Source organism: Nuphar pumila, chromosome 5 (assembly GCF_984573655.1).
Source record: "Nuphar pumila chromosome 5, dmNupPumi1.hap1.1, whole genome shotgun sequence".
Lineage (NCBI taxonomy): Eukaryota > Viridiplantae > Streptophyta > Magnoliopsida > Nymphaeales > Nymphaeaceae > Nuphar > Nuphar pumila.
The window spans coordinates 99,630,855-99,648,186 of record NC_143253.1 but is presented as its reverse complement, the minus strand read 5'-3'; the positions used below and the strand labels follow the sequence as shown (position 1 = coordinate 99,648,186).

The window sequence follows — 17,332 nt, the reverse complement described above, 5'->3', positions numbered from 1 at the left end:
AGTTCGCACATAAAGAAAGGCAGGTTTGGAAGCCAGAAAGATGTATGAAAACTGATGCAAAACAAAAAAAAAATAGTATTGTTTTCGACCTTTTCAAATGAGAGATTTTCTTGTTGAGAGATTTTCTTCTAAAAAATGCGTTTTTTTTGATAAAAAAAATATTCGTGAGAGATAGAAAAATGTTTTCTACCAAAAAAATTTATTTTTACACAACCACCTCCATCTTACCACAATCTCCACCACCATCCAGCTCATCATCACCCTCCTCCTCCTCTCACATTTTTTTACATTTTCTTCATCTATTATTTCTCATGATACACAAACAAGCGAAACTTTCTTTTGAGAAACTTTACATATCAAAAACCTTCTTAAGAAAAACTTTCTTTTCCTTATGAGAGTTTTCCTCTCTCCCAAACGTGCCCATAAAAAAGTTCTCAAAGAAAACCCCACACTTGTTAGTTCCCACCCTCCTTTTTCCATTTGTAACGTCAGTTTTGACGGATTCAATGGTGTCCTGACGCCACATTACATTCGAAAAAGAAGGCACGTTATTTTGGCACTAAGATTCGACGGTGTCATGCTCTCTCTCTCTCTCTCTCTCTCCCCTAAGTGCTAATTCTTTTTGTTAATTCAGAAAAATCGAGAATCAACTTCTTTCTTCGCGTGGCAATAAATGTGTTAAAGTCTTGACGTTTAGGTTCTCCAAGGAGAGTTACTGCCTCACTTGCTCAAAACCTTGAAGTTCCTCGGTCCAAGCGCTCCACCATAAAAACGAGAGTAGAGAGAGAGAGAACGACTCTTAAATTTCCCTCCAAACCCTACTTTTTCCCTCTCTCTCTCTCTCCGTGCGTGTGTGAGCCATTGCTGCAAAGAGATGGAGGATTTACCTCCCAACTTGGATGACGCAGGGCTCTGGCTGCCGTCGGATGTGTTCCCGGACGAGATATACCGTCCAAACTGTCACCCGCCCTCCAGATTCGACCAAGATTTCGCTTGCGAGCTCACCTCCTCAATGGAAGCGCTCGCCCACCAACTTGCTTTCGCCATACTCGACGAGACCCACCATTCACCCAACCCCATCACCCACCTAACCCCGTTCTCACAGGTAAGAAACCCCCACACCTCTCTCTCTCTCTCTGCCATTGTAGGTGTTATTTTCTTCCTCTCTATCTCTTTGCTATTGTTGTTACTAACCTGCTGGTGCAGGTGAAGTGCCAAAAGGGTATTCAAGGATACCCACGTTTCCCCTACCCAGCAGGTCCAGGTATTGCCAGAAAACCGGTTCAAATCGTCTCGATGCCGGTTCCCGCTTCGACTCAGCTGCTCATCAGACCGGGTCACAACCAGCTCAAACAAAACGTGCGGCCCCCAAAAAATTCTTCTTTAATTCGATGTTTTTTTTGCTTGTACCACCCTTGCCCTTCCCTCTCCCGACTCGTTTTGACATCAAACCGGTTCTTCTCTGGTGGTGCAGGGTTTCGCCGAGACGAGGCCCGGCAGCCAGAGCCGGGGATTGCCGTTCCGGTTCGTGGGTTCCGGCGCGAGCGGATTCATCAGGGAGTCGGGAGGCACGGGGGTCTTCCTCCCCCGCGTCGTCCGTACAGATGTTTGCTGTAAGAGGAAGCCCAGTAAGCCCTCTTTCTGTATTTTTTTAAATTCTCTCTCTCTCGATCGTTTCAGTACTTTCTATTGCTAATTAGGCTTTTTTTTTTGTATTCGTATGTAAATGAACTGGGTGGTCGTTTCCTTGTTACATTGTATTTTTTAAGACAAACAAATAAGTGGTGGTGTTGTGAATTATATTTTCCAATTTATGTTGTCTTCCATTTGCTGTCTCTGTTTTCTTGGGTATCTTTTAGTAGTTTCTTTTCGTTTTTGGTGCTTCTGTCTCTTGGTTTTTAAATGGGAAGCAAAACATGAAAGTGGGTATCACCAGAAAACTTATTAAATGAGTGCCTCGTTTAGTTTTGGAAAAGAAGAAGCGATTGCACCAAACACTGCAATCTACTTTATTGGTGAATATTTCCTTAAAAGATGGCCCTATTAATTTTTATTTCCTTCCAAGGGTTGGTGTGTTCTTTTACTCTTTTCCACGAGACATTTATTGTATGCTATATTTAAGAATTGAAGAACTCCCATTTTTGGCGTGACTCTGAGAGGGTTATCTGGTGATATTAAAATCACCACCACACAATGTACGTCCGTACAGGAATGTCAATGGACTTGGGGAAGCAAGGATGGTGGACATAAAACCAGGAATGAACGGTGACGGAGGTGAAAATAAAAACCCCTGCAGGGATAGAGGGATGATGGATTTTTACTTTTCTCGCCTCTTTTCCATCCTTGTCAGTGAAGTGTTTAAAATACTCTTAGTTATTTAATAAAATTACATTAGTTATTTAATAAAATTTTATATATATATATATATTCATTCATGGTACTAACTTTTTTATTGTAAAGCCTAAAAAGACCTTTTCGGCTTCTTCATTTTCTTGTTTTGATAACTCGACCCTCTCGTCGAGAACGGGAAAGGGAACGAGATGGAGGTAGCCCTGGAGGTCCAAAGTCCTCCCAAGGATGGACTTGGAATAGAGGTCACTATTTTGTGATGAGGCGGGGATGGAAAAGCCTTGGTGCTATATGAAAATGCCTTGAAAGTAGCGTAAAAGGGACTCCCCATGTGATGATCCGTACCACCGTAATGAGTTATATTGGGAAAATCACCATTGGTTTCCCTTCCGAATGCTTGTTTAGTAACAATTTTTTTCTTCTGCCACAAAATAAAAGTAATATCTTGATTCTTGCTCAGCAGAACAAACGGAAAATGAAAACCCATTTCTCTTTGTTTGGTTTCCATCGTTTGCCTTTTGTTCCTCGCTTCTGAATAGGAAACTCAAAGTGGACAAGCCTAGAGAAGCTGGATTCCCTTTTCCTTTTCATATAAAATAATTTTAATTTAACAAATTCTTAATTATCCGTACTCCACAGCACTATGTGAAAATTAACGAGCACTATGGGAAAATTAACATGCACTATTAAGTGTTTGGATATTATACTTCATTTTTGTTTGTCTTTATATGATTCTGTCACTCTGCGCGGTCTACGCCCTCTGTCATGAAACACAAGCCCCGCACCACGAGATACCTGGGAAACTGGCAGCTTTTGACTCAATTCTTTGCTTTGATCCATTGCCCAGATATTAAGCACATTGAAGAGCAGCCTCCCTTGAGACATGGAGGAGGGGGAGGTGTTGGGAGACATGGTGGGGTTCATACCCTCCAGGGAACGCGCAGGCACCTAACCTCTGATGCTGCCCTGCCCTCTGAATGGACCTACTGACTGCTTTTGCTAGCTATGAAGCTTAAGGGGGGTTCTCTTTTCAAACTTTTTTTTGTTCGCCTTTTTTAGTTTTCTTTGGTTTGTGGTGAAAAAGAAGAGGAAAAGTTGAATCAGAAATTAAATAATGATGATGGTTTTGTTGTACGCCTGTAGAAAGCAAAATGTGAAAGGTGAAATAGGCCTCTGAAACTCTGAACCACCCCCATGCTGCTTAGCTCTTTTTTGAGTGCTCTTACTGTAAATATAATAGATGGTTTGCTTTTGTTTCTGTATTTGTTTGGTTTTGGGGTAGGTACGGGGTTCACGTGAGAGTTGTGTTTGGTGTGTAGCGTGTTTCAGCAGTTTAGGGAATTATCCGATGGTTGGGATGTATTCATTTGGGTTATGTTCCTCATGGTGCATTGATGGGGGGGGGGTATGGTACTGTTGAATTACAGGTTGGAGGAGTGCATGATGGTGGGGCTCTTCTCGGCTTTTTAGGATTTTTGGGGGGCTGGGAAAAGGAAAAGCATCGCTCGGATATTAATGCATGCATGGACAGTGTGATGTATTTTCATTTGTATTCTGTGGTTATGGCGATTGAATGCTTGATAGTGAGTACTAGTTTACTGATATAGTTTGGTCATTGCCGACTGATGGTCTTCATCAGTTATCATGAGCTTGTGGGCTTGTATAAATGCGAAAATGGGTCCCGCCGCATTACTAGTTGGATTGCATTGGCCTTAGGAACTTTTTGTATAGGAAGGGTTGTGGGCTTCTGTAGATGCCTGAACCATAGCTCTGTTTTCATCCGTGTATGTGCTTGCAAGGGACCGCATGTATACTGGTATGATTTGGAGTGAACATTCCTCTGTTGGTCTATGCAAATTCAACCTCTACCTGCTTTGGTTTGTTGGAGTACAATGATACTTATTTTTGCATCTGAAAGTAAAATCTCATGTGAAAATGAGTCATTTTAAAATCGTATTAACCCCACCCGGGGTTTTTCTCACAGGGAGAGGGGGCTCACTAAGTAACCCGCTTCTCGGTGGGGATTCCTTGTCATAAAAAAATCGATTGTATGTGTTTGCTATGTTTATTGTGAACTTTATAAGTTCAGGTTTGACTCACTTTGGCACGTTTGTTTTGTGCTATAAAAAGTTGGGAGTCCCAAGCTTTTTCTCTCATCGGGTTTGATCTCATTGGATCCGGTATCATTCATTTAGTACTGGTTCAAGGAAAAATTCAAATTTAAATGAATCGGATGCAGAACTAAATGCATTTGAATAGAGAGGGAGAGTTGATTTGAACCTCTTGTTACATGAGAGTGTTTATTTCAATGACGGGGATTTATTTTCTCATCGACTTCAGATAATATACCCATATTTGTTACATGCAGCGGAAATCTTCATTTTCTTTTAAAACCCTTCACACTTTTCAAACATGCCCTTGTGATCTTTTTTATTGCTTGGTGTTGGGTACGGATGTCAACCTTGATCTTGTAGGATCTAGGTTTGGTAATTAAAAGTGGTTGGATTAACCATTCATGTCTGATCCATAGGGTCTGATTAGCATACTGAGCCAGATATGGTTTGTGAAATTTCATGTTGGGCTTTAGTCCGACTCCAACTTACATCTACAATTTTTTAATGTAAAAGCTATAAAAATATTATCTTGTTGGGTCTGGTTTGTGTTTTCATAGGACCCAAGTAAACATAGTAGGCAGACATTTATCCTCTTTATTGTTACAAGGCTCGGGAATTCATGGAGTCAACTGAGTGTTATCGCAGAGTGAATGTTTATGAAATTGGGACCAAACAATACGATGTGCGGCATATTCTTTTGAGTGCTTTCCACTGATGTTTATGGCATGCGACAATTTGGTATTATCCAAGGTGGAATCATGGTCGCTATCAATTTCATGAACAGAATAGACTTTGGGCGTTAGGTATGACTGTTTTTTCTTGATTACAGAACCCATGTAAACTGATTCATGTACTTATATTTAAACATAATGTCGTGTTAGGTCCTAGGTCCAAACTAGATATCACCTTAAAAAAGTGTAGGGCTTTGTTTTGTTTTTTTCGATAAGCAAACGGTAAGGATTTAAACTTTACGGGATCAGATTTGCAACGGGATGAAGACTTCGCAGTTACGTTCAAAATCGCCAGGGAAACCAAAAATGTTTTTTTATTGTAACCGTGAATGCCTGTATGGTTTCTGTATTTTTATATGTTGGTAATCCTTTTACTGCATTTTATACTTATTAAAGAGTTCTAATTTTGGGACATAACCCCCCGGAAGAAATCCCTTAATGCCTTGAATTTGAATATTGTAACTGTTGAAAAGGCCCTCCAACAATAACCTTACGGCCACATGGCCTTACATCTCCTACTTGGCCATAAGGGATTTCATGTGTTTATATGCTTGTTCTCAACCGAAACCTTGCATACACACTTTTTGAATAATCTTTACCCACCATGTGTTTATATGTTTGTTCTCAATTGAAATCTTGCATACACACTTTTCGAGTAATCTTTACTCACCCTGTATTTTATATGCTTGTTCTCAACTGTAACCTTGCATACGCATTTTCTGAGTAATTTTTACTCACTCACCACTTGGACGTATCTAAGTCCCATTTGATTCACATGTTTAGTGAAAACATCTTCAGTGACTGCCTTGGTTAGCGGATCTACTATCATATCACTTAAGGAATATAGTCCACTGCTATTTTATTTTTTATAAGCATATCATGAATATATTGATATTTAACTTTAATATGCTTACTTTTAGAACTATTAGCTCTTGTTTGTATTAGTCTTATAGTAATTCTATTGTCATAATAAAGTTGAACTGCATCTTTTGGAATATTCAATTTTAACTTATTTAGGAAATAATTTATCCACGTACCAAATGTGACTGTCATGTTAGAGGCAATATACTCAGTTTCCTAAGTATGTTGTGCCACACACCCTTACTTCTTGCATGACCATGCAATTGCCCCACCTCCTAACATAAATACATAACCAAAGGTGGACTTTGCTTCATCTCTATCAATAGCAAAGTCAACATCTAAATAGCCTGCAAGCTTCTTAGGTCCCTTTAGATATCAAAAAATTCTCTTCACTACTTTCCAATGAGAGAGCTTAGGATTACTTTGATATCTACTCACTAGACTTAAAGTTAAACTTAAATAAGGTCTAATGCAAAGCATTGCATACATCAGGCTTTCAATTGCTTGAGCATAGGGAACATTCAACTTTTCTGGTCTATCTTTTAGACAGTCATTCTTACTTAGCTTTTAGCCTTTTACTATAAGAGTACCCTTTACCTTGGTACTTTCCATTATAAATTTCTTTAAAATGTGGTCAAGATATTTTTCTTGACTAGACATAGCAATTCTGATTTTCTATCTCTTTATATTTTAATTCTAAAGATATATGAAGCTTCACCCATATTCTTTATTTCAAATCGAGAACTTAACAATGATTTAATCATATTTATCATGTATATGTCATTTTCAAATCGAGAACTTAACAATGATTTAATCATATTTATCATGTATATGTCATTTTCTGCAATTAATATATCATCAATATAGAGGGATAAGACAGTAAACTTACTCTCATTATTCTTGGCATATACACAATGGTCTACACTATTTGCCTCATAACCCAATTTGGTTATACCATTATGAAAAGTCAAATATTATAGTCTTGGTGACTCTTTAAGTGTAATGACCCCAACTCATATCCCTTGAAAATGCAGGATTTTTTCTAAAAAAAAAAATCAATGGCGTAAATATTTCCAGAGACCCAGGGCCTTTACAGTTTCACTCCCAATTTGATAACCACAGACTACAAGGGATCTTACATTTATCACCTCAAACCATAGCAACTCATTATTTATTAATTATAAATGAAAGAGTGTTTAAACAATAATAACAAGAGATATATCAGAGTTGTTTAAATGACATAAAAGTAAATAAAAAAAATTGAGTCACGTTGTCCCTCTGCAAACTGTCAAGCAAAAGTATGACGCTCGTAACTCTCTCAGAAGGTAGTCGCTTTATTGATCTTCTATGACTGCGAAAAACCACAGATGTAGGGGTGTTAGAACTGAAATCCTGAGTACAAGTACCTCTAATGAAACAAATGAGCAAAATGAATACAGATAAGAATTCATGCAATATTTTAGAGGAAATACATTTATGATAAATCCATAATTCAATTAAGCATTCATACAATAAAGATAATTATTAAGCATGAGAGAACATTTAATAAATAACATATATCATAATTTAATTAATACAACCATTTAACATGCATTTGAGGACAATATTATGTATTCACCAATATTTAACAGTTAAAGAAACATGTAAACATGCATGACCTAATGCATAACACGAATATGCATGACTTCAGTACAATGCATGAGCAAATTATAACCTTTTATTAGAATTTTTTTTCATATGCATGTCCCTATTAAATGCATACAACTCAAGTTTTTCTTTTTAATTATCGTTGCCCACGGATACACCAAAGGGTAAAATCTTCGAGGTCAAGTTAGGTTTTCAAGGTAGCTTAACAGATAATTTGTATTTTATTACTGGGTTTCAAACTTATCCTTCGACCGAAACAACCTCTAGAACATTAGACCACCAATCTAATGTCGGGAACACCAGGGACCACTCATCCACAAATGCCACTTTTCTTGTTATACCAAAATAACAGCTGTGTTTACACACCACCCCCAGGCAAAGTAGCGGAAACTTTTTAAAACCGTGGCCAGAAGAAAAAACCTCAATATCGGGTTTAGGAGCAACAACAATGCACATGAAGTTTTTGTATCCTCATGGTTTTCCCAAAACCGCAATTTCAAGAGTCTTGTACTCCCGATGAGACATCTTAGAAAGTATATTATACTATTCTTTTATTTTTATTAGATTATTATTATCTTATTTCTTTAATTTATAATTCAGCATGCAAACAAAGGCAACAACTCACATCTACCCTTACGAGAGCCATCATGGGAATCTCATCCGTGGAAACACATAGAACAACGCAATGCAGTACAAAATATTAATATAATTTTTGTGATGCATTTAAAATAAATAAAGGAGCAAACCACAACTTGAGGCCCACCCAACCCACAATGATTCATTTCGATCATCGATGCACCATATGCAAAAACCATAACAACATGCCATATAGGAAATAAATCACATGCTTTCTAAATGCACATTCATATATGCAAATTTAACCTGTGCATGATATACCACCTTCATGTGCATGTGCTCAGTATTCATGTGCATGTACCTTTATGTGACCATTTCACAAACATGCTTCCATTTATGAACTATCTTAAGTTAGACAAGTGAGCATTCATGCATTTATGTATATGCAAAATACATATAAATTGTATCTATGCTCATGCACTTGAAGCAAACTTTATCATAGTATGATGCTTAAGCATGTTACATCAAACATATAAACAATTCCAATCTTAACATGTAGTGAAATCAAAGTACATGTACATAACACATTCTTGAAATTTAACATGCATAGAGAGATTAAAATTCTAGATTTCACAAGCCAAGTGCTAAAAGTGCATGTTCTTGATGCAGGCCTATCAAGCCAATTCAATTAACAAATCTGGAAATTGGTGTTCACAATATAATATATCAACTATGCCCATATTTGAACCTTACATTATCACAACCCAATTCTCTCTCGAAGCAAACAAATTCTTTCATCCAAAGTTTGAACACACAATTTCTGTGAATCTAAATCCTAATTCGAGAAGCCTAGCTCGTTATAGTTACCAAATCAGCCTTTCATGGTGCAAGGTCTCTCTCTCTCTCTCATATATGGGATCCTGGGTCATTTCAAGGGACAATTTTGCCATGATACTTTGGTCAAAGGCAGTCTAATATATCTCATTTCTATATAGGATAATAACTATCAGTAAAAGCAAGATCTCTTCCCTCTGCAGGACTCATTTTGGTTTGTGTTGTCTCCATTTTGGGAAATGTTGAAATTAAAACTAGTTAATATTCAAACTAGATAGTCGGGGAAGTTTGAAAAGTGAAGTGTGACCAATCCTTTGTTTGAATTTTAAGAGGGAATCAAGCCTTTTCTTCACCTTAGGGCTAAGGTGGCTGCTATTTTGAGCTTTGGCCTTCATCCCCACTTTATCCATCCAAGCAGAGTTTAATTACACTCTACTGCTAATAATTAAGCTTTAATTTAACAAGGATCAGTTGAACATAGTGTAGTTTTAGTTGTTGTACAATTGGCTGGTTTGGGAGGGCGGATCCCAGTTGCCTGAAGCAACCACATGGGATCAGTTTTACTTTAAAGCAATGTAGTCAGTATCGATATTGGCCATGTATCGTTTGGTCAACCATTCAGGTGAACTCAGTCAGCTGGGGACTTGCTGCCCATGGCCCAAAGCTTTTTTTTTATGTTTATTTTATTTATATTTTTTTAAAGAGTGCTTGCCCAGTCAAGCCTACTCGGCTGAGCACGATGGCTCAGACCTGGCCTGTCAGCCCGATGCCAGGTCGGGTCAGGCCTGGTCAGTTAACCAGACCAGCCCAAAATAAAATCCTATTTTTTCGTAGGGATATGACACAGCCCGAACCAAGTCGGTTGGGTCTTTGTCCTGTTGAACAGGAAACAGCCTAGCCAAACCCAGTTGGCTGGGACTGAACTATCTCAGTTCAGTCCGGCCAACTGAGTTGGCTAGAAACACAACCAATTTTTTGTTGTTGTTAAGGATAACACCTGCCTAGCCAATCGACTGGCCAGGTAGAGTCTGCCAGCACTTGGCAAGTGCTGCCAGACCCGCAGGGACTGAGTATTGCCCAGTCGAGCCCAACTCGGTTGGGATGCCAGTCAGTCCAGTATAGGTACGCACACACACACACACACACACACACACACACATATATATATATATATATATATATATATATATATATATATATATATATATATATATATATATATATATATATATATATATATATATATTTAGCTCTTCTTTCAAACATGTATGCATACGCATGTATCCATTCAGTTTAGCATGCAAGCACTGATTCATAATCCCAATATGCATATTCAGAATTCATTGGGCATACATATGAAAAATTAAAAATTTAGGTACTCACGTGTATGTACCTATAGGCTCAACAGTACATGCATATTCACATTCAAGAACATATGCACATTTGCATTTGCATAAATTTATAAACTTTGTTTATGCCAATTTTTCATGACATTTTTTTATGGCACTCTAGTATTACCATGGGTTTGCTTTCATATAAAAAAAATGAGATCAGGGATGCATTTATTCTTATCACGTTTATGCAAACTTGTATTGAAATATGCATGCTTTTATAAGCCTACGTGCACTCCATTACTTCAACACATTAGATAAAGCATGGGAATCAAATCCATTTAGAAACAAGCTCATAATACACATTTTTTATCATGATAAAAAATTTGTTTCAATAAAGAAAAATACATGCATATAATTTTTATGTGAGGAAAGATCAAAAGAATCTCATGGAAATCGATATCCACCAAAAGAAACATCTAAATAAGCATGTCTACTACCAATAAAATTTTTGTTTTAACATATACAAAAAAAAAATTCCATGAAAGAGTGAAAATAATTAAGAACACAACCATAGAGGAAGATTTACGCATCATCCTCCATGTGTTTTTACAAAAACATAGATTTAAACACTCTTTCCATGTATTTTCATCAAATTATTGCATGGAAATCCAATATATATCAATTTCTCACTTGATTCAAGATAAAAAAAAACCATACCTTGAATAAAAAAAAGTGAAGAAAAATATGAGTGAAGGTTTGAAAAATGTGGGTAGAGGGCTGGAGCAGCTCTCCTCCTCCTCTCCTTCCTCTCTTTTCCTCTTTCTTTCTTTCCTTCTCTCCTTTTCCTTTTCTCTTTCTCTTTCCTTGTTTTTTTTTTACATTATATAGACAAGAGGGAGGGTGAGGCACTCCCCTTCTCCAACCCTCTTTAGATTGGTTGGAGAGATAGAGTTTCCTCATAAGAGGACGCTCTCTCACCTTTCTTTCCAAGAATTTCCAAAACTCAATTTTTTTTTGACTTTTTCAAAGTTTCCAAATTTCTTTAAAGTCCCTTCTTAAATCCACTTAGCTCTTTCTAGGTAAGTTTAGGGACTCTCTTTTTAAGAAGTCCTAATTATCCCTAAACCAAAATTCTAATATAATATAATTTAGTTAATTAAATATCTAAAAACTTTTAAAAATAGCCAAATTAACCTAAAAGGCTCCCTAACCTTATTAAACCCCAAATTAAAGCTTTATATTGAATTTAAAGCTGGAAAAATGTGAGGCTTGGATTTGGATCCGGATTCAGATCCAAAAATTCAAACACATACCCACAATGAAAATGGATTGAGATCTGGATTAAATCCAGATTTAAGTAGGTCTTAAATAAGATCCAAATCCATAATAATTTGGATTATAGGCATTGGATCCAACCCGATCCAACTTTGGATCTGTTTCAACAAACTGCTCAATTTTTAGAAAAAACGTGATTTTCAAACCAACCATAGTTCGAATCGAGAAAAGTAAAATATCGTTGCACTTAGAATTCCAAGACGCATCCAACGACATATTACACTAATATAGAATTTTGAATTTTGCCTGAAAATAACCTGAATTTTGCTTGAATTTAAAGGTCAAAAATAAAATTCTTCCTCACGCTTCGATTGGCTTGTTACGACCTTGTCGATGGAACCTGGGCCAAGCCCAGACTCAAAGACATCAGTCTAAAGATTGAGACTCAAATGATTTTTCTCTCAGACTTAGCTAAATTTTTGAAAATCTCTAATTTAACTAAGTGTGAAAATATGCGATATTACATTAAGTCCATACAAGGATTTATTTAACTTGTATACTTTATCCTCTTGACCTTTAATTTCAAAACTTTCTGATTGTTGCATGAAAATAATTTCATTTAATTCACCATTTAAGAAGGTTGTTTTCACATGCATTTGATATAGGTCAAGATCAAAATGAGCTACCAATGCCAAAATAATGCAAATAGATTCCAGTTTTGCTATGGGAGTGTAAGTTTCTTTATAATCAATACATTCTCATTGAGAATAGCATTTTGCTACTAATCTTGCCTTGAATCTATCAATAGATCTATCTGCCCTGAGTTTTTTCTTGAGAACCCACTTGCTACCAATTTCCCTATATCCATTAGGCAAAGTAGCTAGTTTTTAAACTTCATTCTTTTCTATGGAGTCCAACTCATCTTTCATTGCTTCCTTCCAGTGTTCAGACTCATTAAAAGCAATTGCATCTTCAAAACTCAAGTTGTCAAGATTTTCATCCAAATTCATGAAATAGCATAATTCATCACTCAAGAATGTGTAATAATCATTCAAAAAAGATGAAGGAGTTCTTGTTCTTTTTTGTTCAATTACTGGTTGTGAATTTTGTTCATTATTTACAACTGAATTGTTATGCTCTAACTCTTGAATTGGTATACCAGGATCATTTATGATATTGAAAAAGACACCATCTTCTTCATAATCAAAATTATTTTCTTGAGTTTCTAAGAATTCTACTTCTCTACTCTCTATAAATGCCCTTTAAAGATTATATCGACAATATCTCTTTGATCCTTTTGGGTATCCCATGAAGATGCATTTGATAGTTTTATTATCTAACTTGTCTCTCATTTGGCTGGAAATCAACACATGAGAAGGTAACCCCCACTTTCATAAATAACTCAAGTCTGGCTTTCTATCGGTCCATAATTCATAGGAGTAAGCTTTACAGCCTTAGAAAGAACCTTATTCAAGATATACATGGCATTGCAAATTGCTTCTTTCAAATTTTTTTTGAGAAGATTTGCATGTGTCAACATGGATCTTATCATATCCATTAAGGTTTTATTCTTTCGTTCTGCTACACCATTTTGTTGTTGTGTATAAGGCATAGTTATATGAGGAGTTATATTATTATCAATGCAGAAGTTTTTAAACTCATCAGATTCACCTCCTCTATTAGATCTAATAACTTGGATTTTTCTTCCTAGTAGTCCTTCAACTTCATGTTTGTATGCCTTAAACTTTTCTAGAGCTTCATATTTCTTAGAAATTAGGTATATGTATTTATACTTTGAGTAATCATCTATAAATGTGATAAAATATTATTTTCTTTCATGTGCTTCTATAGTTAAAGGTCCACAAATAACTGTGTGTACCAAAACTAGCAAGTTACATGACCTACTTCTCTTAGGAAAAGGTCTTCTAATCATTTTACCTGATATACACGATTCACATTTTTTAAATTCCATATTTTTAAGAGAAGATAACAATCTCATGCAAATTATTCTTTTCATTTTATTAACATTTATATGCCCTAACCTTCAATGCCATAAATATGCATCGACATTAAATGCATAATCAATATAATAAAAATATTCATTGTATTACTTGTAGAAGGAGTTACATTAAGATGAAAAAGACCATGGTTAGCAACATAGCGACCCCTGAGCTTTATTTTTTCATCTTTACCAATAGTGACCTTGTCGCCCCGGAAGCGAATTTTGAAGCCTTTTTTAGCAAAATCTCTCACTGCTAAAAGATTATTTTTCATGGAAGGTACATAAAATATATTTATTAGTAGGAGACTAGTCCCTTCTACCTAAAGCCCGTAGGTCCCTATCTCGTCCATATCACTATAGTTATTATTTTTTATATACACCTTATGATCTACAAGCTTCAATTCCTTTATCTCTATAAGTCCTTCTTTTGTCTTAGACACATATCGCATCGCCCCTGAATTAATCCACTATCCTGAGAGATCACTATCTGCGATCAATGATTCAAATACAGTGCACACTAATTCTCAGTCTCTATTTACCTGCTTTTCTGGATTCTCTTTATTGGTTCTATTTGGACAAGTATTCTTAAAATGCCCAATTATTCCACAAGAGAAACATGCTCCTCTGATTGTAGTCTTGAATTTCTTGATTTGCACTGGACGCTTCTTATTAAATTTATTCTTTTTAAATTTTTTGAAGAATGTGCCTTTAATCTTGCACTTTTGAGAAGTTGCTAAGAAAGACTCTTGAGTATTCATAACTTTTCCCTTTTTGTCTTTTGACATGTGTTCTTGCTCAAGAGCTAATTGCAGAGGAAGCTCTGTTAGAGTAAGCCTTTTTTGGTTCAATCTCATGGCAATCAACATAATTTTCTATAATAGAGAAAGGCTATTTAATATGGTAGAGATTTTCATGCACTCAGAAATATCATTTTCTGCTATGGCTAAGTCTTGTCCATTATCAACATTCGATTCACATGATCGACCACGTTATCCGACTATTTCATCCTACAAGAATTGTATTATTCTAGAAGAAGTTGAATATGGGTCTCTAAAGTCATATTGTACTTTTTCTTGACTTCATCCATCATTCTCTTTGCAGTATCAAAGTCCTTAAATACTTGGATGATGTCATCTTGCATAAATGTTAGAAGAGTTGCTTGAGAAAGTTGATCGTCTTCAATAAACTTGTTATGAGTTTTCTTCTCTTCTTCAGTTGACTTATCAGTTGGTGAAGATTCTATATTGTTTAATACGTATAGAGTCTTGTTATGTTTCAATAAATATTCCATTTTTCTTATCCACATTCCAAAATTTATTTTATTTTTTTATTTTTGATAACTCTGCCATAACAATTTGATTTGCCATATTCCTAATTATAAATAAATATTAGAATTAATAAAAGTTTTTCAACTAATATTTATAAATATAACTAGTTTTGATCTTTTTAAACTAGTTTAGCATGCAACACGATCTTTAAGTATGCAAGAAACTCACAAAAATTGCTAAATTTAAGCACTTTTTTGACAAAAATCAGTAGCAGATGGTTTTTTGAAACCCAGAACCACTTTTCTGCAATTTTAGAAAGTAATGTGAGAGGTTATGTTTAAACAAAAATCACATAAACATGTTTCTGCAACTTTCTAAGTTAATCAAAAAGTTCAGGCATTTTTCTGCAATATCAGAAAAGTTTAGAGACCCTGTTCTGCAAAAACTCAATAAAATATAATACTTTCTGAATTTTCTGAGTTAATAAAAAAAGATAAATAATTTTTCTATAATTTTTAGAAAGTCAGTACCCACTCTGAGTAAAAACGAAAAAAATAGAAAAACTTCAAAAGAAATTGAGTTAAACAGAAAAGAAAAAACACTTTTCTGTAATATCAGAAAAGTTGTTATACCTCTAATTCTTTTTATTAGAATTTTCGCAAAATTTCGTGTCTAAACAATTTTTTTTAAGTGAAAAGGGGTATACGATAAAAACAAAAGGGGAAAATCTGATTTAGGGTTCCCCTGTTTCATTTTATCGTGTTCTGGTGGAGATGAAAAACCCACCATCGGAGCGGCACCAGTTTATCCGACAGGAGACCTTTCGGCGACCTCCTCCAATTTGTCTGGGGACACCCACACCTTCTTCTGCCTTTTTTTCTATTTTTTTTCTTTTGATGTCTTTGCAGACAAAAATAGGTGGTCAATATCGGTCGACGTTTCAATGAGTGCATATGGCACCGAACGGCACCCAGCTATCAACCAGCGACAGGATATTGAATGAGACTAGGTAACCAGTGGTCATCGCATGCCACTGTAGGCGGCCTATCCCGGCACCTCTTATCAATGGAGACCCACAAAGGTACCTGTAACCAATCCAGGCTCTGATCGTAAGGTGAGCAAAAACATTTTTTTTTCTTTTTTGTATTCAGCCGATGCCCCTTCGGTCATCTTTTGTCTCATTTGAGTCCTTTAGAAAGAGAGAGAAAGAGAGAGAGAGAGAGAGAGAGAGAGAGGGAACCAAACCCTCTTTCTCTTCATTTTTTTTTCAAAGCAAATCGAGAACACAATGGGTTTGCCAATTTGACTAAATAAAAGAAGACTGACCTCTCATTTTGTTTTTTATTTGTGCTCTTTTTCTGGTGACGAGTCATTGTTGTATATCAACGTTCAATTTTTTGCATCAACACGCCCACATGCACATGGGACTTTCGACGATACCATCAGAGATTTATCGATCCTGCTCTAATACCAATATAAGGATTCAAACTTCACGAGACCGGATTTGCAGCGGGATGAAGACTTCGCAGTTATGTTCAAAATCATCAGGGAGTCCAAACTCTCAACTCATTCAGAATCCAAAAATGCCTTTTTACTGTAACCGTGAAGATTTTTGTATTTTCATACGTTGTTAATCATATCTCTTCACTGCATTTTATACTTAGTGATAGTTTTGGGACATAACCCTTGGGAGAAATCCCTTCATTCCTCAGAAGACGTGTCTCTTGAATTTGAATATTGTAATAGTTGGGAAGGCCTTTGAAGAGTCACCTTATGGCCACATGACCTTACAATAACTCTACCAATGTATTAATGCAAAAATTATGTAGAGATTGTACAGGATTTTGCAAATCATCTAGTGAAGGATGCCAATCAACTGCCTGATCCTTCCAATTGTGCTCCAAAGAAATGACTGTCATTTTGCCTAGTTGGTAAACCAGTTCATTGCTCTCACATGGAGCATGCGAATCGCTGAATCGTTGGAACTGATGAATCAAAGTAAACACTTGGTCTGGAATCATCTCTTTAGTTTTCACATGTTTCCACAAAAACTTTCTGGTTTCTGGGTAATGCAAACGCACACTTAGAAATGGCATATAAAACCATGCGTTTGTGCGGATCCAACCGCACTAGATTCCCTTTCTTCATGGTAAGCCACATGGATTTTCAATTGTATCTCGTAAAAACAATGCTTCAAAATACTTTATTTCAAATTATGTCTACAAGCAACTGGGGTTCGATTTTACTAACTTGATCTTGAAAGATCAGATCTAGCTAATTTCTCATACTAGTTCATCTGTTTCTCCTTTTTTCAGCAGTGAGTATGATGGGGCTGATGCAA

At 36.0% G+C, this 17,332-nt stretch overlaps 1 protein-coding gene across 1 annotated transcript; it reads left to right on the top strand.

Moving 5' to 3' along the window:
- Positions 1 to 792: 792 nt before the first annotated feature.
- LOC149837906 (uncharacterized) lies at positions 793 to 3,656 on the top strand. The gene is made up of 4 exons (XM_090007530.1): positions 793 to 1,105; positions 1,207 to 1,359; positions 1,475 to 1,628; positions 3,197 to 3,656. The coding sequence occupies exons 1-4, from the start codon at positions 875 to 877 to the stop codon at positions 3,337 to 3,339; spliced, it is 681 nt and encodes a 226-aa protein (XP_089863656.1). The 5' UTR covers positions 793 to 874; the 3' UTR covers positions 3,340 to 3,656.
- The last annotated feature ends 13,676 nt before the right edge of the window (positions 3,657 to 17,332 follow it).

What these genes read in the sequence shown, in the direction of transcription:
- LOC149837906 (XM_090007530.1), top strand. Translation starts at nt 875, where the DNA reads ATGGAGGATTTACCTCCCAACTTGGATGACGCAGGGCTCTGGCTGCCG. An exon ending in ACAACCAGCTCAAACAAAAC is followed by an intron (nt 1,360 to 1,474) that starts GTGCGGCCCCCA and finishes CTGGTGGTGCAG; the next exon opens with GGTTTCGCCGAGACGAGGCC. An exon ending in TTGCTGTAAGAGGAAGCCCA is followed by an intron (nt 1,629 to 3,196) that starts GTAAGCCCTCTT and finishes TCCATTGCCCAG; the next exon opens with ATATTAAGCACATTGAAGAG.